The following is a 21,378-nucleotide window of genomic DNA, read 5'->3' as shown; positions in this document are numbered from 1 at the left end:
TTTTTTGTGGTTGTTTTTGGTTTTTTTTTTTATTCTTTCTGGTTTTTGGCCTGTCCGTGCTGTGGTTTATTTACTACTCCCCGCCATTTTTTTTCTCTGCCCCGCCCCCCCCCCCCCCCCCCCCCCGGGAGAACCTGCAAGTACATCCTTGGCCTACACAAGTCTTTTCTCCGGCGAAAGGACAGACAACACCAAGCAGATCCCTGCGAAAGCGAGGCATAGGAAAAAAGACGCCCTGAAGCCGTCGACGTAGGCAGCAATGACAAGGTTGCGTATCTCCTCCGGCTGCCGCCAGATCGACGTGACATCCCCGAGCACCCTTCGCATGATCTTTCCAGGAATACATGGTCAGCAACGAGACCATCATGGAGAGCGAAGACGAGCTGCAAAAGCTTACCTCGCTGCCGCGGGGAATGCCCGAGCGTAAGAGACGGTGCACAAGCCCGCGGTAGACGCGCGCCTGGAACAGAGCGCTCACGCCGCAGATGCCGGCCACGCCGCCGAAGCTGCCGCTCAGGTACAGGCCGGACCCGGCAATGGCCATGTCCGTCTCCGAAACGCCGGCGGCCACGACGACAAAGATGGCCGAGTGCGCCATGGCCGTTGCCACGCCGCCGGGGAACACGAGGATGGACTGCCAGCCGCCTGGGTTCCGGCCCGTCCACACCAGCAGGAGGAGAGAGTAGCACAGGCCGGAGCTCAGCGCGGAAAAAGACAGCAAGGACTTGGTACGGCCGTACCGGCGGATGAGCAGGCCGGTGGCCAGGCCGCCCGCCGTGTTCCCGAGGACCGACGGGACCATGTAGGTGCCCGCCTCGGCGGTACTGGCGCCTTTGGCCACTTGAAAGTAAAGCGGTGTGAGGAACATGACCTTGGTGGACGGTTAGCTATTAGGGTTCCGGCACGCAGATGCAACTAAGGAAGCAAACAAAAGGGAACGTACAGCAGTCTGGGAGGCGTTCTGCAGCGCCAGACCAAGGTATGACACCAGCACGGCCCGGTTGGAGAGCAGGCTGAGAGGGAAGATTGGTTCCGCAGCGTACCTCGTTTCCACGAGGCTGAACAAGAGGCCGCTCAGCAGAGCGACAAGGAGAAGCACGAGCGTCGTCGGGGACAGCCACGCAAACTCGGTGCCGCCCGCATCCAGCACAAAGAGGATGGGCAGTATCGTGGTGCTGAGAAGCAATGCTCCCCCAATGTCCACCCGCCTCAGCTTGGAGACGAGGGTGTACGAGCCCTTGGTGTTGTGCAGGCTGTCATCGGGCGAGTCTGGACGACTCCCCGCGGGCAGATGGAGCTTCCATGCCACAAGCGCCATGCCAATCAGTGTGATGGGTGCTTGGCCCGCGAGTGTGCTAGACGCGACGTTTGGTTAGCAGGCCAATGTGCCAAGAGTACATGTAGGTAGTCAGGGCAGCCTACCTTCGCCAGCCGATGGTGTCCGCGAGCAGGCCGCCGATGGCACCCCCCGACGACCTTCCGACTGTCTGCACAACGTTTATGTAGCTTCTGTACGAAGCCACGTCCCTCATGGGACAGATGTCTATTTCCCGCATTCAGTGACTGGGGGTTGCAGACGCGGGCATGTGACGCTCCTCACCAGTGATCAGAATGGACACGAGACACACCATGCCGGCTCCACCGACGCCTTGTAGGGCTCGCGAGGCAATGAGCTCGCCCATGGACCGGGCAATCCCGCTGTGATGGACTTCACGTCAGAGATGGACCTCTTCTGCCGGGAGAGGAGAAACATACCACAAGCCGCTGCCCACCGCGAATAGAGCATAGGATACCTGCAAGAGGGTTTTGCGCCCAAAGATGTCACTCAGCTTGCCGTACTGTGTTATGCCGTGCACTGGTCAGCCGCCCACTGCTTTCCAGCGATCTTGTCTTTCCTGTGTGTGGGCAGGACTCCACTCACAAGGGGCTGGGCGACGCACATGGCCAGCATGTAGCTCGAGAGCAGCCAGCTGGCCTTGTCAAAGTCGTTGAACTCAGAGGCGATGGGGGCATACGTGGCCAAGACCAGCGAGGTGTCGGCCTGGGAGACGAAGACGCCTGGTCGTCCAGAGATTAGGATCTGGTCGTTTGAGCTTTACTGAGGGGTACTTGACTTGCCGATGAAGAGAACAGGTAGGACCGACCAGATGGATGGACTCGAGCTGCTCCCGCTGTCGATCGAGGCGGTATCGGTATCGTCGCTCCTCACCTCGGGATCTTGCGTCTCCCTTAGGAGCGGTGTTGTCTCTGATGCCATGATGTCTGATTTTCCGGACTGGACCCGATCAAGTCTTGTGCAGTATCCAGCAGGCCTCCCTGATGCGACTCTAATACCCTCGCGTTGTGTGCACAACGCCCGCCGTTTTCAAGACATGAATGATGAGACCCCTTTTCTCTCACAACTCCCACGTGTGATGTAGCCACGATCCAGGAATTGACCCATGACCCTGCGTAGTTTGACGCGAAGGGTCCCCCGCAGAGTCATGATAGTCCGTCGTGGGGGCCCCCCGCGAGCTAGCAGAGTCATGTTGGCGTCTTCTCCGCATACCCCAGACGAGAGTCATGTTAGTGTCCTGCGCATCCCCGGAATCGAAGAAACGGATCCAGTCTCGATGCCTCTCCTCCAACACCCTTTGAAGAGCTGCAGAAAGCACGGGGAAACGTAACCCTAGATTCGGATGGTCCGACCCGGACAGCAGACGACAGATTCAAGTACGCTCTAACGAGACAACCAAGGCGCGCATGTGGCTTCTGCTCCATGATAAGAGCCCTGGGTACAGCCGAACAGGATCGCGAGACTCAGCTTCTCGTCCTCTTGAACGTATCCATCAGGAAGAATTACTCGGGTACAAGATAAATCACCAAGATGACAGGAGCCCCGCCCAACGGACCTCAGGACGCCGCCGACAAGCAGGACGGCACAGTCATGTGCAACGTCCACGATGAACCCGCGTCCGTCGCGCACATTGACTACCAGGAGGTTGAATGGACGGCCAGCGAGGAGAGCAAGCTGGTCCGCAAGTACGTCTCTCTTTTTCCTGTCCTCATGTACCACCAACGCATAACGCAGAGGTGCGTCTCCTGTGTTCCATGTTGACATTCCGGCACAGACTCGACTGCGTGGTGATGCCGCTCCTCGCCGCGGGCTTCTTCGTCCTCCAGCTTGATCGCGGAAACATGTGAGTCTCTCTGCCTATGTTGTTTGCCATGGAACAGATCGCTCACTCGACATGTTCAGCGGCAACGCCGTGACCGACTTTTTCTTTGCAGATGTCGGCATCACGCAATTCGAGTTCAACGTGGGCAACCAGCTCATGTATCTCGGCGTCACCCTCTTCGAGGTAACAAGGGCCCTAAATAATAACCCACGACCATTCATAGCGGGCTTGTAGCTGACGTGAAATGCCGGTAGATCCCGAGCAACCTGGTCCTCTACCGAATCGGCCCCGCGGCCTGGATCGGCTGCCAGGTCCTTGCCTGGGGTATGGTGGCCACCTTTCAAGCCTTCATCAAGGGCAAGGGAGCGGGCGCCTACATGGCGACCCGCTTCCTCCTGGGGTATGTCCAAAGTCTCGAGAGCACAATGCGCTGTCCCCAGGCAGGCTAACGTGTGGATGTGACGAGCGCAGGGCGTGCGAGTCTGGGTACATCCCTGCTGGCCTCTTTACCATTGCCCGCTTCTACACGACCTCGGAGACTAGCAAGCGGTTTGGCTGGTTCTTCTTTGGAAACATGCTCGCCAACGCGTGCGGCGGCCTCATCGCCTACGGAATGTACGTGGACACATGGGCGGGCCCTCTGGACCCCCTCCCCCCCCGACGAGCAAACACGCGCGGCTAACATGAGCCTTGCACATGGTCAGCCTCCACATGCGAGGCATCGCTGGCCTCGCCGGATGGCAGTGGATGTTTATTGTACGTCAGCGAGTGTGCCTGTCCTTGGGCGAACCGTACATGTACCCTCGAGACGTCTCAGCTGACATAAAGGCGGGTGGCAGATTGAGGGCCTCCTTACCGTCGTCGTGGCGGCGCTGTTCCTGGTGCTCTTCCCTCGCTCGAGTCAGAGGCCCATCTCACTGCTCGGCATCTCCTTGTTCAACGAGAGAGAAGCACGCATCCTCACGGCTCGTGTGATGCGGGACGACCACACCAAGATCCAGGCCAAGCAGCACGTGTCGCGGGACGAGTTCAAATCAGCCGTGAGTAGTAGTCACCCCTTTATGCCCCCTTTACCTTCCTGTCTGCCCCCCCTGAGCTGAGCCGCCCGCCTAGCGGGACCATTGCTGACCGCACACGCGCGCGACCAGATGACCAACTGGCGATCCCTGGGCCATATCATTGTCGCCATCTGTTGCCTCTCTTCCCAAACCTCGCTCTTCACCTACGCCCCCTCCATCGTCGCCTCGTACAACTACGGCAGGCTGCAGTCCAACGCACTGGTCTCCGTCGGCTACTGGATCCTGATCCTGACCACCCTTTCCTGGGGCTACATTGCGTGAGTACCTCCAGTCATCTTGCCGGCCGAGTGATGCGGCGTGAGGCCAGCATAGCCCAGGGTCTGACACGCTTGTCCATCTAGCGACAAATGGGACCGCCGCGGGCCTATGGTTCTACTGGGCGTGACGATTGGCTGGATACTTGTGGTGAGTTATCCATCCTCGTCAGCCAATGTGGATGTATCGAAGCACACTATGCTAAGCCCGGCTCTCCTCAGGTCGCCAACCGCTCCATCATCGACACAGGCAGCAACAGCGCCAAATACGCGGTCCTCGTGCTGATCATCGGCACCAGCTTCAACTGGCGTATGTGCATTTTCATGCCCCCTCTCACTGCACAGCCAGAGTTGAGCGCTAACGTACCTATCATGGAAGATCCCGTCAACGGCTCCTGGATGTCGCTCAATGCCCGCTCCGCCGGCGAGCGGTCCGTCAGCATGGCCATCTTTGTCATGAGCGCCAACTGCGCCGGCATCGTCGCCAGCCAGATCTTCCAGGCCGAGGACGCGCCCCAGTACCGCACGGCCTGGACGGTGGTCCTGTCGCTCTCGAGCGTCGGGCTGGTCGCGTGCTGCCTCACCAACCTGCAGTACTGGTTGCTCAACCGCCGGAACCGGAAGACCGGCGTCGACACGTTCGTCTACAAGCCCTGAGGGAGGGCGGCCATGGCGATGCAGGCGGTCCAACGCGGGACGGAAAGCGGTCCTGCTTCGAGCTATGGTGGAGGTTGTGCACAGGAAACTGGGAAGACATTTGGGCAGTACAGGGGAATCTCGGTCTTTCTTTGTTCGTTGAAAGTTGAATAAAGTGAACCTGATTTCGATCCTCAGAGTATTTTGACGTTCTGTCGATTCGGTACTATCTTGCCTGCGGCGTCCAGTCTCTTGCAGCCTACATAGACTCGTAACGAGAAGCAAGGGGGATAGAAATGATGTGCCGGGCAGATTCTCATTGTCCGTCTCCGTAATACTGCTTCCTAAACTTTCCTAGAAGATACAAAAACATAAGGTCACAGGGTATACGCACATGGCAGCACCCCTCGTTCATCTTCTGACAAAACAAACATGCCATGGCTATCACTTCACTTCCTGAGGATAACGACCCAATGCTCACGTCCAGATACTCCAGTGACCACGGTTGCGCCCCAGAGTTACCTGCTCCCGACCTCCCCAGTCGGCGCCACTGGCAGCGTGGTCCATCCCGTCAAAGGGTCTCACGTCCATCGGCCCCTCATACTCGGGAAGATAGCCTAGCTTGCAGTCGGTGAAGGAGACCCTGGGTTGGTTCTGGTAAAAGTCGTCGAACCGCTCGTCCAGGCTGTCGAGGAGACCCTGGACGTCACCGGACGGGTGCAGAGCACTCCAGGGCTCGACGCAGCTGCGGCCCCGGCAGCTCTTGAGCACCATGGTCAGCGCATCCAGGCGGCGCGCCAGCTGGTCCACGTCTACCGGGCGGCCGGCCACGTGCAGGTCGTTGACGTAGTGCTCGGGCGCCAAGAGGTTTCGGAGCTCTCCCGGGTCGGTCTGTCGAGGGGCTCACGCGTCAGTACATGTAACGTACACACGCCGGCACACTTCTCTGGGCCGCCGCAGACGCTCCTCGTCAAGAGCAGTGTAAATTGGAGAAGAGAAACGTACCTTTAGATTGTACAGCTCTGTCTCGTTGGTGCACCACACGGCGTAGTAGAGACTGTAGCCCTCCCCGATGACGCGGACGGCCTTGTACGTGTTGTTGCCGACGGCGATGCTGGGCTGGGAGCCGTAGCCAGGGTCGATCATGCCGGCGTCGCCGTAGGCGCCATAGATGCCCTCGGGGATGGCGAGGCCCCAGTACTCGATGGTGACGTGCTCCTGCTTGGAGGCCTGCATCTCCTCGACGGTCAGGGGGAGGGGGTAACCGTCGCTGGCGTCCTCGGGGAGGGCGTGGCCCGCCAGCGTCATGATGGTCGAGGCAATGTCGGTGTGCGCCGTCACAGCCTTACTGACGTGGCCCGCCGAGACGCCTGGTCCACGCTGTGTCGGTGGGATTCACTGTCAGTGAAATTTCTCCTGCCAGAGGACAAGGACAGGACTCACCACGATGAGCGGAATATGAACGTCCGTCTCGAAGCCGCACTCCTTGCCAGGGTGCATCCGGTGCTGGCTGATGTGGTAGCCATTGTCGGTGGTGTAGAAGATGTACGTGTTCTCGAGCTCTCCGGCCTCGTCGAGGATGCGAACCATGTGCTCGACGGACTCGTCCACCGACTGCAGGGCCCGCAGGCGGGACCGCTGGAACTCGTCGTTGTAGCGGATGACGGTGTCGTTGAGGCGTGGGAGGTCCTTGACCCAGCTGACGCCGCCCTGCGTCTCCGGGTTGAAGTTGTCGTCCCTCGGGATGATGTAGTCGTGGAAGAGGTGGGCGTGCCGGTCGGCGTACTCGGGCTTGTCCATGACAACGTCGGGGACCAGCCGGACGCTGCTGTGGGGGGCAATGGGCGCGTGGACGAGGAACCAGGGGTCGTCGTGCGCCATGGCCTCGCGCAGGAAGCCGTGGGCCTTGGCGGCCGTGACGTCGGGCGAGTACTGGCCGGCGTAGCTGACGGGGCGACCGCCGTTGCGTGACATGGTGGCGTTGCGGTACTGATACGTGTAGGGGTCGAGGACAAAGTCGGAGCCGTTGAAGCCGCCGGCGTAGGGCTGGTTGTAGTTCTCGACCGAGTGGTGGTTCCAGAGCTTGCCCGAGTAGTAGGTGTTGTAGCCCGCCGCCTGGAGCCAGTGGGGGAGGTAGTCGTCGTTGATGCCCTCGCGGACGACCTTGGGATAGCCGCCGTAGGGGGCCCAGACGTCCGTGACGTTGGTGTTGTGCGCGGCCTTGCCCGTCCAGAGGTTGACGCGCGACGGGCAGCACAGGGCCACGGTGCAGTAGTGGTTCGCGTAGAGGGTGCCCTCGTGGAGGAGGTGTTTCTGCAGCAGGGGCATGTGCTGAAGCGACTCCATGTGCCTGCGATGCCGCCACGGACGGCGTCAGTAAATGGAGCAAGTTCATGCCCTTGCCCTCCTCAATGCGCTGGTTGGGACCGGCTCACCAGTCCTGGTCATCCGTCAAGATGAAGAGGATGTTGGGCTGCTTTTTCGATGCGGACGCGGACGCCGACGCCGAGGCCTGGGACGTCGCCAGGAAAAGGGCCGCCAGTGCGGCGAGGCGAAACCACATGGTGGCTATGTACATGTATGCTGGGACAGGATGTGTGAGAATGGATGTGTGTGTGCTAAAGGCTGAGAGAACAGAGCCGAGTCGACGGCTTTCCCCCAAGTCAACATGGAGGAACAGGCCGGGCAGGGCTCCCTTTACGCGAACACAGGGCATTGGGAGCTTGATCCCGAGAAGGACGATGCTCGCCACGAGATGGACTAACATGACTCTGTGCAGCCACGCTAGTCTGGACTCTATCACTCTAGGGCGCAATTACTCCAATCGTTAGCCCATAACCAGACCCCCGCACGGCACTAGTCACGATATCCGGGGTTCTCACTTCTCAGGTTCATATTGCCGGCCCAGCAGTCGGTCGAGTATATACATCCGCTTGTCCCCATCGAAGCATCTTCCCGTGGCCCTAACATGACACACGAACGGACGGACCTGCACGCCCAGCGCCCACAATCAAATACATATGATGCAAGCAGATGACGCCGAGGACGCGGCTACCCAATGCCGACGGGTATCCAACATGACACCCGCGCAGGTCGCGCGGAAACGTGCCATCGACCGGGACAATCAGCGCCACCTCCGAGCCAAGCGCAAGGCGCACACGAGACACCTGGAGGAGCAGATCACCAGTCTCCAGCAGAAGCTGGCCGAGGCCGAGGCGCGGATCGCGGTTCTGGAACGAGACACGCCACGACAGCCTCTACCAGGCCTGGACATGACCTCACTCGCCAGCATGACCATGCCCCTCGAGCTCGGCCCGGGCATCACGCTTGACATGACACAGCAAGGCGGCTTGTTCGACTTGCTGGACATGAACCTGGACACAGACCTACATGTACACACAGACCTCGACGTGAACCTGCCCCCCGCCACCGACTGGGCCGTGCCCATCAGGCACACGCCGCCCACGAACCGCCTGGACCGCTTCATCACGGGCACTGTCGAGGCCTGGCGCGGCAGGCTGTCGAGCCGCCAGTCGGCCGAGCTCTCGGCGGCGTCCCAGTTCCCCAACGTCTCGGCCCTGCTCGAGCACCCGCCCGGTGCCCGCCTCAGGGCCCCCCCGGTGTCCGACTCCGACTCCGACTCCATGTCGGGCATCTCGGGCCAGCCCCTGTCCAGCGCCGCCTCCGCCCACATCCACGGCAGCCCGCTGCAGCCGCTCGTCGAGCGCCTCGGCATGCTGTACTGCCTGTCCCACCTCGTCCGTTGGCTCGTCTGCCTCTCGAGGGAGACGTACGACCGCATGCCCGCCTTTATGCGCCCGACGTCGCTCCAGCGCGCCGTCCCCCACCCGGCCTGGGTCGACCTCGTCCTCTTCCCGGCGGCGCGCGACGACATTATCCGCCTCCGCGACTGGTCCCCCGACCGCTTCGAGGCCTACCGCGCCGCCACGGCCCGAAGCCTCTCGGCCAATTGGCCCTATGCGGACTCGGGCGCCGTCGTCGAGTCCGAGTCGGGCGACCATGACGGCCAGCGCGCCGCGCTCAACCCCATCTTTGAGGCGCACGTGCGCAACCTCGACAACTGGACCGTCAGCCCCGAGGTCGCCGCTGCGTTCCCCTACATGGCGCCCTACGTTCGGGTGCGGCGTGAGAGAAGCATAGGAAAAAGGGCCTAGGATACATGTACGGATAGAAGGAACCAGATCAGGTTGCCCTAAATTAGAGCCACCGCCCCGAGTGCGATGTGGTTACCCTATACCCTATAGCGGAGCGTTTGCTTCACGCGCAAGATGTCAAGTACCAACCTCGATAGTGAATTCATCTCTTCTTTTCCACCTTTTACTAATTACCTCGGGGAACGAGAACAGGGCACCTGCGGTGGAATCTTCATTTACCTCGGCAAGCAATCAATCCATAGCCTCGCACAAGCACCAAGCCAAGCCAAATAGACCTATTAAACATGGCCCCTGGTGACCGGAGCAAGACTGCGTGGGAGCACCTCTAGTGCTAGAAGTTGATTCTTCCGAGTTCGCAACCCGTGACCTCCAAAAATCGATGTGCTAAGCTAGCACATAGCACTGCAACGGTAGGATCCCTGGTTACCCTAGACTAGAGCTATAATATCCTGCGGCCATTGTAGTCTTCCTACTTGTCTATCTAGAAAACTCCCAGGATATATCCCACCAGTTCTCTTATGCAAACTCATAAAACATCAAAATGTACCAGAATGAGTGCCAAAGGTTGCCGCGGGTAGCACAAGTCCAGAAGGGTCTGGAGATCTCGAGTCCCCAGCCCAGCATTGCTCGCTTAGTTGCCTGGACATCCGCACGGGTCATTTATGAGAACGTCAACACGGTGGACGAGTTCTTCTACCGCGTGAAGGCATGGCTTGGCATCTACCCGAAGAGCACTGAGCTGTGGATGTCTCGTTCAAAATACTGACGCGTACATGTATTCTTTTGGACCATACGCACCCCATTCTTGCCAAAGTCACGATTCTCAGATAGTGGGAGTGGGAAAGCTACGCTAAAGCTACGCTACACAAACACTTAGGTATTAGATCTCCTGGAAATTGAAGGAATGCTCTCGACAAGCTCCTTTGCCGGGTCCAATAGTGCCAGCGAGCGGACGCGGTCTCAATTATTTCATGGAAACTTATAGCCACGCGTTCTGGCGCGGAAAAGTGGTGACGCCCAATGGGCAATGGCACGGTATGTCTAGCACGACTGCACGAGTAAATAGTGTACCTAATAAGGAGAGATGAGGACCGTGAGGCGCACCACTAGTAGTAGCACTAGCCAAGGATGCCGCCGGAGACGCTTACATCCGGCGACCGACGATCGCCGGGAATGGATTAGCCATTATATATGTCGTCACTCCCCGCATGATTGTTGCTAAAACGCTACCGTTGATTGGCCGTGTCCCTGAGATGCGAGGCCTCGCGCTGTGGGGAGCCTTCCACTTCCTTTTCCGGCTTGTCGGTTCCGATCTTGGCCCAGTGCAGCTAGATGTCGACCATCACCCAACCGAATCCTAACAAGAGATATGGCCGCGATTTCGAGCACCTTGCAAGGCTTTAGGCAGCACTGGAAAGGCATCAAACGTGCAACTGGCTCCGTGTTGGCGAATATCCACGCTTTCGAACGAATCTCCGAGGTGATGATGGCGTGCCAGTCGTGAACATACTGCTCTTCGTGATGAGACATATGCCCAGCAACTCGAGCCGTAAAGATCTGACAATAACACCCAAGATGGATCAACCCAATCTCCCCTCCCCTCCTCCGCCGGCACACCAGCGTCCCGCCGCGTCTTGGCACCCTCACGAACTAGCATCGCGCTGGCCTGGTCGCCTCCCTGTAGCATTTCTGCCGGCAGCTGGTCATCCGGCTTATTAGACTCGCTCTAAAGATGTCGAGGCCAATCAAACGACGCAAGAAGGGGCCCAGAGGCGAGCGGGCGGTTCGACTTGAGAGAGAGCTACTTCCTCCCCTTTGATCCAGGACTCTTCTTCTCTTCTTCATACCTCTTCACGCTTTTCGCTTCTCACAGTCCTCACATCAAGCCGAAACACCCAATCCGTCCAGGTCAACAACCCATTCAAGATGCTTTACAACAAGGTTGTTCTCGCCGCTGCTGCGGCCACGGCTGTCAACGCCCAGCGTCCCTCTGACGAGTCCATCTGCGACTACTACACCACTGCCCTCCTCAAGGAGAACACCGCCGAGAACCAGGCTACTCTCCTGACTCTTGTCGTCAACACTGTGGTCATTGGTAACTGTAAGCTTGCCGTCTCTTGCTACTACCAGCTTCACCGTGTACTGACAGTCGCCAGACACCGAGCCCAACGTCGGCATCAAGGTTCCCGGTATCCTGGCCCCTGGCACGGTCGACGGCGAGGACGTCAACCTGATGCCCTACTTCAGCGGCGAGCTTGCCACCACCAACAGGGGCGGCAACCAGGGTGTCAAGGTCAACTTTCTCGACGGTGGTGCCGCCGAGCCCCTGAAGAAGAACATGCCCGCCGACGACGACTCGTCTAACCAATAGTGAGCTCTCGCGATCCTTGAATCGAGAGATAGATGGCTAACGTTAGTCTCCCAGCTTCCTCCTCACCCATCTCTACCAGTTCTTCGGCTCCCTGCTCGGCTGCTCTATGCAGGGCATGTCCGGCTTCGACGCCTACATGGCCGATCCATCCATGTACGAGGTTCACAAGTTCATGAACCTCAACCTCGCTGAGAACACCTACTTCATCCAGCAGGTTGGCATGGCCGCCGCCTCCTTTGGTGTTGCCGAGGAGGACGTCACTACCGTTGGCATGGCCCTCAACTCCCTCTTCAACGTCCGCTGCGCTCCTCCCGCCACTGCCGTCAAGGCCCAGGGCCCTCAGTTGCAGTCTATCTGCATCGATGAGAAGACTTGCCCTCTGGCCGACAACGCCGACTGCGCACTTTACAGCGGTCAGGGCGGCAACAGCACCACCACCACCACCACCACCCCAACCAGCAGCGCTATGCCCACAGCCACTGGTGGTAACGGTGACGGCGGCGCGGCCGAGCCCACTTCTGTTCCTGGGGGCGCTGCTGTCGTCCACGGACTCGGCCTTGGCGCCCTCGTCGCTGCTGTCGCTGCTTTCGCTCTCTAAGGGCTTGGACTAGGTCTAGATTATCATTTTCTCTTCATACCTTCATTTGTCATGACTTTCCATACAGACTGTTCACCACGCCAATGGATATGAGCTTGACTTGCCTTCATTTCCTGTCATAACGCAGTGCCATAATACCGATTCGTTCCGGCACGTGTTTACGAGAACCTTATGAAACGCGTCAATATATAGTACACCTATAGATGAACACGTGTGCTAGCGCAATTCAACTTGCTTCCTTATCTTGTGGCATGCCTCAATTTGATGATATTAGACGTACATAGGGAATGTCAGTGTCCATAACACGCAAGTTAAGGTCTCTAACAGCGCTACGCTCTTCGAGGTGCCCCAAGACCAGCTGTCGTTTCTCAAGGATAGGGTGACAAATTAGTGCAAGCACACATGAGGCGTATATGGGGAAAGTCAACCCGCTCTCAGCACGGCATCGCCATGGCCCAGCTTATGGAGTAGGACATCAACATCCAGGAAGACTGCTCCGGTCTCTGGGCTTGGCTGGAAAAGGTCCCCTCAAGCTTACTGCTAATGTTATTTGCAAAAGAGAAAAAGTCTACCACATACGACCATACCCAGTGGAAAATACGGGATCCCGTCCGCTCTCCCATAGTCAAGCCGCTGAGGGGCTGATTAGTAGTTGGGTCGGTGACGACCAGCGAATACCGGCTGTTGTATGTTTTTGGCTCTGCCTTTTTCTTTTTGTTTGCCCTAGTACCGGTTGGTGGAATCCTACATCCCGGTGTACCTAATCCTACCTTGTGAAGATGTTGCTTGCGATGCGGTGGTTCTAGAGGAGTAGTCTGCAGGGTGAAAGGGTAGTTTGAACTACAGTTGTCTGGACTCTGGTGCGGCGCTTCATGTTTTCTCGCCAGCATGTTAAAATCATCCACCACAACATGAAGCCTGCAGTCTAGTTGTCTTGTCCCTCATTTGCTGTGATCCTCATGTTCTCTATCGAATCGAAAATTGACAAGGGCTCAATCGGCTTTGCTGGCTCAATCAGATGGTAGAACTCGAAGAAGTGCGAGGCCTAGAGAACTTGGCTAGGCGGAGCGAGAGGACCTTGCTTTATGCGCACACAGCCAACATCGTCCCTAGCCCGCGTGCTGGTCATGATCCATGTCGAATGCATGCTCGCTCTGAATCGCGAACAATTCCAATGGCTGTCACGGGGCGACAGCGGAAGCAAGTGTCAAGGCTCCGACCCTGCCAAGTGCCAACACACGAGACATGATCCGTCTGGCGCATGGCTTTGGCGCCCACCCAAGGATGCCACAGGGGCAAACTGCCCTTTGCGCGCCTTTTCAATGGCTTGTCTACTTACTTGTTGGGCAGATATTGTAGCAGCCACGGTCCATTCTCCGCCAGCTCGTCTCGTCTGGGGGCTCGCTGAATCTGAAACGCGGCGATGCGTCAACACAGCGTGCGTATTTGGCCTCGGCCCTCAATGGCCCCTTGATACATGGATCTGTGGAATTCAGATCCGGAAGCAGCCGGCGACCGGTTTGAGGCTCACGCAATGGCAAAGTTCAAACACAAGACGTCTGGCGGCTGCGACACCAAACATCAAATCCAGACCCGCGACCCGAATGATGACAATTTTTCCCATCGTCACTGAAGTTGGGATGAAACTGGGAATGCATCTGAGCCGCGAAATTCGGACAATGGGCATCGAGAAATGTGTATATGTACGTACATCTCTGGGCGTGATGCCACTTCCACGATGCGTCCACCATCACTCAACCCACCGACGAGCTCTCGTTGAGATAACCGTTTGTTTTCATTCTACTCTCCTTCTTGCGTGTTCTGCGAACCGATATTCCCTTCTTCTTGGATCGCGACTGGTTTCGCTCCTTTCTTGTTCGCTTCGACCATTCATTCCAGTGTGCTTGTTCTTCCGGGAAGCACGATATCAGCAGCCCTTCTTCTATACCTTACTCTCTCGCCACCGTTTCTCTCAAAATGAAGTGGTCGTCGGCAGCGGCTCTTTCCGCGAGTGTAATCGGCCTCGCCGTGGCCTCGCCCATGAAGCAGCCCCTGCGCAAGCTTCACAGTCGCGAGGTGCCCCAGGAGCACTCACACGACTTCGTCCTCACCATCACCAAGGAGTTCTTGGACATGGACAACCCCAAGGGCATCGCGGATCCCGTCTTTGGTCTCCTTGGCAACGCGGCTGCCGCCGAAGGCGCTGGCACCGTCACCAATCTGGACTGTCTCAAGCAGGAGACTGCCGACCAGGCCTTCACCAACGCCAAGGCGGCAAGCGACCTGCGTGGCATGGCAGGCGCCCTTCTGTTCCAGGCCATCGAGAGGAACACGGGCAAGGTTGGCCTGGCGAGTGTTCTCTGCAACGAGAAGGCAGTGAATCCCGAGGTGGCGGCCCTGGCGTCGCACCAAGATCCGGCCTCCCCAGGAGCCGCCGAGACGAACAAGAAGATTACGCTCGAGTTGGCCAGGCAGCTTGCCGGCATTGGCGCGGACCCGAATCTGGCTCTTCTCAGTGGAACCTTTGCGCCTGGTGATGTACGTATCGCCCCCTTGCGCTGATTGCCACCGCAATGGTCTCGATGAGCTTGACTGACATCTGATCCTCCAGCTCAACGACAACACGGGCGCCGGCTTGACCTGCGACACTCTCGAGCCTGATCTAGGCTGCATCTTCTCTCAGAAGCTGCTTGTGCTGGATGCCACCACCGACGAGATTGCCGCCGCGGTGGCAAACGTGCAGCCCACCTTTGCTGGCGGCAAGGGGGGCATCACCGCCGCCGACATTGTCGACTTGTCCCAGTTCTCCGTCGCAGGAGGCGGCGCTGCTAGCCCCGGTGGTGGTAATGCTACTGAACCTACCGAGACTCCAGCGACGCCCATTGCTTCCGCCCCAGCAGCGATCGCGACCAGTTGCGCGGCTGTGCCTCCGCCTGTCTGCTCCGCCATCACCACCACGGTGGCAGCGGACGCCATGTCATCGCTGATGGCCTCAATGACCTCCGCCACCGTCGGCCAGGTCACCGAATCACCCGTCGCGCCCGGCTCTGGTAGCGCCAACCTCCAGCCCTTCACTGGTGCTCTTGGCGGACCCCCGCCGCCGGTCGAGTCGTCTGTCGGAGATCGCCCCTTTTCCACCAACGGCGCCACCTTTACAGGCCTCTCTGCCGCGCTCGGCCGATCCTGCGACGTCCAGCACAACAAGTGTGCCAATGCCGCCAACGCAGGCCAACTTGCGGGCGGCGCCGCCCAATGTGAGACGCAGCTCAGCCAATGCCGCGCCGCCAGTGCCAGCCAGAACACCAAGAGGCAGGCTGCTCTGGACTTTGGGTCGTGCTCGGACCCTAGCATCATCTTTTCAGACGGTCTCGACGGTCGCAAGGAGCCTTCGTTCGCGCCATCCAACAGCAACGACTTTAACCACGGTTCTGCTCTCGGCAACAAGGTCATCACTAGCTTCATCTGCGGTCAGCTCAAGGACAAGTGCAAGGCGGGCCAGGATGCCGTCGCGGCGTGTGAGAGCGGTGCTGCTGCGGCAGCGGCCGCATCGGGCCAGGCGGCTGCGGACGCGTTCAATGCTGCCCTGGGTGTTGGCGGTGGAACTGCCACGTCTCCCGATACAGGCGTCGTGACGGAGGCGCCCACGCAGACCGCCGCTCCCGTGGCGTCAGTGGTCATGACCATCACGCAGTGTGTTTAGCATTCACGTTGTCTCTAGATGAAGTGCTTGTAGGCGAGAAGGGGAGTCTCTCTCCTACATGTATGATTGGGGGTGGTGAAAGGCTTCGGTGGATGTTGACCAGATATACTACGAATTCATGTGTCCACGATCTCATGTGCAGTATACTGTCCCATTTGCCTTGGGTTCCTGTCATTGATGTCCTTCCTTGCGAGAGGAGTCTTCATTTCACCTATGCTATGTCTTTATAAGGGAACCGCATAGTCTCATCAGTCACATCAATTGGCTGAGGTTCGGTCCACTTTGCGTCTCTAGGCACTGGGACCAGTTGATACGTTGCAGAGGGAAAGGATACTCTGCAGGTCAAAGAGAGGGCTTCTCTGATGATTTTGATACATGTTGTGCTTTCTATGAGAACAGTACACAGCGTTCTGCCACGATTGTTCGCTAGACTCTCTTGATCTGTCGTCACGACGAGCTGCCCGAAATGGAATCACCCGGCGGCTTCGCCTCGGAAGTCCCATCCTTCTGCATCTGCAGGATCCACGCCTCATTGTCTCTGACCAGTCGCCCCCGGACTGCCTCATCGACCTGAGTCTTGATGCCCGTCGAAAACGCCGTCCCCCCGCCGGGCACGCCGTCATCCTGCTCTTCTCTGCTGCTTCTGCTGTTGTCCTGGGCGAATAGCTCCGCGAGGTTGTTGCTCCTGACAACGGCTACGCCCAGCCTCGCCGTGTGCACGGCCACGCTGACGACAAAGACAATGGATAGACCAATCTGAGCGGCTAGCGCCGATAGCCACGGCCACCTGACGACGACAAATGTCTCTGTCTGGAGCACGTCTCCCTCGATATCGCTGTCTACCTTAGCCATCTTCCGCATGTGTGCTGTGAAGCCCTGCGCGACCGTGGCCGTTATCTTGCCCAGGTTGTCCCACATGATGACGTCCCACTCCTCAAGGGTCTGGCGGGACCAGCCATCTGTTCCGTACTCATACTCGTTGAGGAACAGGCTCTCTGCTATCTGCGCGGAAATCTCGCTGTAATCCATATCGAAGTCCAGAAACGACCACGCGCCGGAAAATGCCCGCCGAAACATACGGTCGAGCTCGCTATAGGTGTAGGAATCGGTGATACGAAATCTGTCCTGGCCACCGGCGTCGGTGAGCATAAAGTAGCACGGGTCCCCCCGCTGCTTGACCACCTCGTCTACCTTTACCACCGACCCGAGGCTCTCTGTCGCCGCGACGCCGTCACGGGCTGTGGTGTTATACTCGTGCACGCAAAAGTGCCAGAGCACCTCCGCCGCGCGGTACCGGGTGTGCATATCCTTGTCAAGACCCTTTGCGGTGGACCAGATAAAGAAGAATTGTGCAATGGTGGCGTCTAGGACGTCGGGGTTCTCTTCCCAGTCTGCGACGGAGGTCCATTCCGGCGGCCAAACATACTTCTCCATCGCCTTGTCCATTGCTTCTTGGGCCTCTTCAAAGTCCATTTGCGACGTAACGGGCCGGTCGTAGTCGGCCAATCTTATCCTAGGTTGTAGGGACGTTGCGTTGAGCGCCATAGTATTAGAGGTCAACTCGTCTTCCATAAAGACAGTGTCGTTTAAGAGCGAGGCCCTGACCATCGTAAATCCGGATTGTTTCTCGAATTCGTCGTACGTCAACGCAGACGTCACGTTCTGCATGCTCACGCAGAGCCCTAGTGAGCGGTATACGGGATAGTCGCAGTTCCCGCTAGGGCAGATAGGCTCGGGGATAGGCCAGTGGTCGTTAACGTTTAGAAAGGTAGCCTGTAGCGCTGCCCGCTTCAGCCCCTCGAGGTCACCGGAGGTACTATTATCGTCGACGGTCGAGGGGAACATGCTCGCTCTGCTGATAGTCGCGTTACCGCTCTTGGCGCTGGTAACTAGACGCTCCTCGTATGACACGGCCGACTGGGTGAGGAATGACGTCGCGACGCCTGAGACGAGCACTAGAGCCGCCGCGTGGCTTAGGGGCGTGAGCCGGCCGCGCATACGACCAAGTAGTCGGAGCGAGCCCCATGGCCCGCGGCTAGCCTGATCAAAGATATAGAGGTCTTTAATAGGGTGGTGGCCCGAGGCGAACCAGTTCCACTTAAACTGCGAGATAGCGTCCGCGACGGGTAGCATAATGATAGAGCGGCATAGTGTGGCGAGGAGGGCCACGGCAGTGTTGAGAGTTAGGCCGAGTGGCCACTGCGGAAGTCTTTTATCGTTACACCTGTCGAGGACGACGGTGAGGGCAACAAACAGACCAACGGCTAGCAGAATACACCCAATCTCGGGCGCCCAGGCTCGGAGATGGGAGGCCCAGGAGCGCGGCGGTTGGTGCAAAGGCTCCCCAACAGCAAAGGATCTGGTCTCGTCGTCCTGTAGTGCTGTTCCTGGGCCGCCATAGTCCATGTGCTGCTCGGTCGTCCAGTTGTCGTGAGAAGGGGCCGCCGCCACTGAGCGGTCGCGAGGGTCCAAGGTCGGCCGCATTGTCTTTGTCGTTGAAGCACCTTTTGAAAAAGTCAAGAACAGGAATGCGTCGTCGACCATATCGAAACATTGCGCGCCTCTTGGGCTTGGAGTCGGTACCCCGGTCTGCCTCACAGGCTGACGTGCAGTTGCCAAGGGGCCCAAGTGGATACGAAGTCAGCCCAGCCACTCACTCTCTAAGGTCGGTCTTGCATGAATTGAAGGGCTGGAAAGGAGGCACAGTTTTGTAATATAAAGCTCCCGGGGTCAACGAGCGGGGGCTCACGGTTAACGCTAAAATTTCTCGGCTTCTAGAGGTCGGAGTTGGAATTAATTATATAACTTACGTTTTAAAGAAACGAAGTAAAGGTAATAGCGCACCCTTGGGATGGAGGCGGACGAGACTTTATGATTTTTTTGGTTATTTCTTATATCTAGAGTTATAATGGGACAAATTGTTTGCAAAAGAACTGCGACAGCCGGGTCCTTCGCCGTGTCGTCTTGTCTCGGCAAAGAGCACGAGAGTGTTTCTTGGTGAAGTGTTGAAAGGAGCTTCATTAGTGTCTGCCGCGACACCTCTGCCAGTCTTCCGACCGCCGACACGCCCCAAGTCGGGCCCTACCTTCAACGGTCGTAGATGGCGGAAGTCGTCATAATATCTGGTGCCTCTATTGGAGCAGCTGTTTGTCCGAAAGTGCTCAGTGCTTGTAACACCGCCGACCGCCGAATTCATTCTAGAGGCGGCCCATGCATATGTACGGATTTTCCCCGCCTTCTGGTCTAATCGGAATCCAAAAGCCCCTCCATAAAGACACCAGGGGCTGTGAAATATTAAAAAAAGATAAACTAGACAAGAGAAAAGAGACAGGGGGAGAGCAAGGTGGGTATAAAATAAGCTATATACGTAGATAATACCTATAGTAAGATAGACCGCCTTTATAACGCTATCGGTAATATTTATATATATATAACGAAATATATATAATATATATATATATACTAAGACTTTAAGAAACCTAGCGCTAGAATTAAACTCCCTCTTATTTTATTATATTTTAAGAAAATATACGGAGGTGCGGGGATAAGATAGAGTATTAAGCCCTATCTAGTAGCTCGTAAATTATAATAGCACTACGTTTATACGCTTTTACGGCTAAATAAATATCTACTCAAGAGTGACTCTTTAGTCTAACAAGGCGCTGCCGATCACTAAAGGATAACAATTTGTGTCTTCTAAGTTAATGTCAACACGACCTTAACGTAGTGATAAGCTACACACACTATATATCATGTTCCAAGGAATAGACTGTCACATACAACTATACCTAGTGGAGAATAGGGGATCCCGTCTAGTTCTTCCCTTCTGTGCGATGCCTTCCATCGCTGGAGGTTGGTACTTCCCAGTTCGGAACTGCGGCCTCTAGGAATGAATATCATTGAAGAAGCACATAAAGCAAACCCCACAAGCCCGCGCCCCTTTCTAGCGTTGCATAGAGTCGCTACCCGATAAAATCGGGTGCTCGATAGTATCGACGTGTGCAGCGGGCTGGGACTAAAGCTGGGAAGGTTGTGATAGCCAATAAGACACTCTTGGTGGTCTTCTTGAAATATTCTTTCTCTAGGTGATCAAACACAAGATAGACCCCTGGATACATGCGGTCCGTTGTTTCCCGTAGCAGCGTCTCCAAGTGGCTCTTGACATGGGGTGCAAACGCCTTCTCTTTCGATATCACCGCTGCCCTCAAAAGGCAGCATCTTCGCACTATCGCGTTCTTTCTCTTTTTCTTAGTGACAATATCTTCTCCACATAGAGAATAATCAAATTTATGTCCTTCTCTATATTATCTTTATTAATAAGAGAGCACACGAAAGGGATTACACGTTAAGTTAATACCCGTATCCCGCATTAATTAAAATATCATATATTTTCCTACGGGAGTCTGATTCCTAAGTTACGCTTAGAGTCTCGACCGCAATCCGCTTAGGACTCGCCTTATCCGGCTCTAGGTAGACCGGAGGGCTTCCCTATACGCGCCTTATAATAGAAAGTAGACTAGGTCCCGATAAATAAGTGCGGTAGCGAGCGTTAATTACATATACTCTAGATTATATAAGCGGTCCGTAGTAAGGCGAAAGGGGTTAGCACTAGCTTAAAGAAGGGGCTCTACGGCGGGTACTCGATAGATCTAAACGGCTATTTTTAGGGGTATCGTATTCCGTAAAGGGACCCTTTCTCTAGATAAGCTTAGGGAATAGTCGCGATTATCTCGCGTAACTCGGTAAGCCGTCCTCGAATAATATAAACGTATAGCTTATGCCTAGGGAGGAACAAGTCGCCTAGGAGTTACTACGGCGTAATCTTTTTATACAGCCGCGCTATTACAAGTACCGCGGGGCCAGAAAAGATTAAATAAAACGATAGATATACGTTATAGAGGGTTAATACAAAGTGGATATAGGGGAGCAATTATATATTTATATATCGGAAGGTTCGAATCCTAGTCTTGTCCGGCGGCTAAACTCTTGTTTACCCTAAACCGCAGCGGGAATCCCGTCCGCTCTCTTATAATTAAGCCACTAAAGGGCTATTTGGTATTTAGGTCGGTAACGACTAGCGAATACCGGCTGTTACATATTTTTTAGCCTTGCTTCTCTTTCGTTTTGCCCTAGTATTGACTGTTAATTTTGACGTCTTGGTGTAACTACGGTTGTCTTGTTGTGAATTTTAGCATGTGTGGTGCTTCAATTTTGGAGTAGGATTGCTTAACGGAGAAAAGGGGTAATGTGGGTCAGGGAGAAAGGGGAATGAACTGAATGACCGTGCGCAGTCCGTAAACTAGTAGTAAATAACATTAACCATCAAGGATCGCGAGAGTGACGGTGCAGAAAAAGGCAATAGCATGCGAGTGAAATTTCTATAGATGTGAGGCTTTACCAGGGGCTC

General features: G+C 56.6%; 7 protein-coding genes across 7 annotated transcripts; 4 read left to right on the top strand and 3 right to left on the bottom strand.

The window, feature by feature from the left end:
- Positions 1-123: 123 nt before the first annotated feature.
- F5Z01DRAFT_736563 (major facilitator superfamily domain-containing protein) lies at positions 124-2,435 on the bottom strand. Its single transcript, XM_046266787.1, has 8 exons — positions 2,110-2,435; positions 1,922-2,058; positions 1,756-1,838; positions 1,601-1,698; positions 1,423-1,543; positions 944-1,355; positions 398-871; positions 124-330 (listed from the first exon to the last, which is right to left on the bottom strand). The coding sequence occupies exons 1-8, from the start codon at positions 2,255-2,257 to the stop codon at positions 154-156; spliced, it is 1,650 nt and encodes a 549-aa protein (XP_046118792.1). The 5' UTR covers positions 2,258-2,435; the 3' UTR covers positions 124-153.
- Positions 2,436-2,866: 431 nt separating this feature from the next.
- On the top strand, positions 2,867-5,383 carry F5Z01DRAFT_743195 (alternative sulfate transporter; the record flags this gene model as incomplete). Its single annotated transcript, XM_046266889.1, has 11 exons — positions 2,867-3,021; positions 3,111-3,179; positions 3,239-3,341; positions 3,413-3,558; positions 3,630-3,773; positions 3,863-3,914; positions 3,998-4,198; positions 4,307-4,494; positions 4,579-4,642; positions 4,714-4,801; positions 4,871-5,383. The coding sequence occupies 11 exons, from the start codon at positions 2,867-2,869 to the stop codon at positions 5,146-5,148; spliced, it is 1,488 nt and encodes a 495-aa protein (XP_046118791.1). The 3' UTR covers positions 5,149-5,383.
- Positions 5,384-5,604: 221 nt separating this feature from the next.
- On the bottom strand, positions 5,605-7,690 carry F5Z01DRAFT_621707 (alkaline-phosphatase-like protein; the record flags this gene model as incomplete). The annotated part of the gene is made up of 4 exons (XM_046261219.1): positions 5,605-6,018; positions 6,133-6,507; positions 6,571-7,477; positions 7,563-7,690. 4 exons carry the CDS (start codon positions 7,688-7,690, stop codon positions 5,605-5,607), a joined length of 1,824 nt encoding a protein of 607 aa, XP_046118790.1.
- Positions 7,691-8,020: 330 nt separating this feature from the next.
- Positions 8,021-9,340, top strand: F5Z01DRAFT_99330 (uncharacterized protein). Its single transcript, XM_046267269.1, has one exon. The coding sequence runs from the start codon at positions 8,148-8,150 to the stop codon at positions 9,300-9,302; it is 1,155 nt and encodes a 384-aa protein (XP_046118789.1). The 5' UTR covers positions 8,021-8,147; the 3' UTR covers positions 9,303-9,340.
- Positions 9,341-11,109: 1,769 nt separating this feature from the next.
- On the top strand, positions 11,110-12,411 carry F5Z01DRAFT_99322 (uncharacterized protein). The gene is made up of 3 exons (XM_046267268.1): positions 11,110-11,403; positions 11,459-11,672; positions 11,728-12,411. Exons 1-3 carry the CDS (start codon positions 11,229-11,231, stop codon positions 12,269-12,271), a joined length of 933 nt encoding a protein of 310 aa, XP_046118788.1. The 5' UTR covers positions 11,110-11,228; the 3' UTR covers positions 12,272-12,411.
- Positions 12,412-13,872: 1,461 nt separating this feature from the next.
- On the top strand, positions 13,873-16,099 carry F5Z01DRAFT_654992 (uncharacterized protein). Its single transcript, XM_046263462.1, has 2 exons — positions 13,873-14,809; positions 14,883-16,099. The coding sequence occupies exons 1-2, from the start codon at positions 14,249-14,251 to the stop codon at positions 15,969-15,971; spliced, it is 1,650 nt and encodes a 549-aa protein (XP_046118787.1). The 5' UTR covers positions 13,873-14,248; the 3' UTR covers positions 15,972-16,099.
- Positions 16,100-16,330: 231 nt separating this feature from the next.
- Positions 16,331-18,497, bottom strand: F5Z01DRAFT_654991 (uncharacterized protein). Its single transcript, XM_046263461.1, has one exon. It carries the CDS (start codon positions 18,453-18,455, stop codon positions 16,419-16,421), a length of 2,037 nt encoding a protein of 678 aa, XP_046118786.1. The 5' UTR covers positions 18,456-18,497; the 3' UTR covers positions 16,331-16,418.
- Between the last annotated feature and the right edge of the window lie 2,881 nt (positions 18,498-21,378).

The sequence above is a fragment of the Emericellopsis atlantica genome (assembly GCF_019669845.1).
Source record: "Emericellopsis atlantica unplaced genomic scaffold F5Z01scaffold_12, whole genome shotgun sequence".
Classification (NCBI taxonomy): domain Eukaryota; kingdom Fungi; phylum Ascomycota; class Sordariomycetes; order Hypocreales; family Bionectriaceae; genus Emericellopsis; species Emericellopsis atlantica.
The sequence above is the reverse complement of the archived record's forward strand: the minus strand, read 5'-3'. Positions and strand labels throughout refer to the sequence as shown.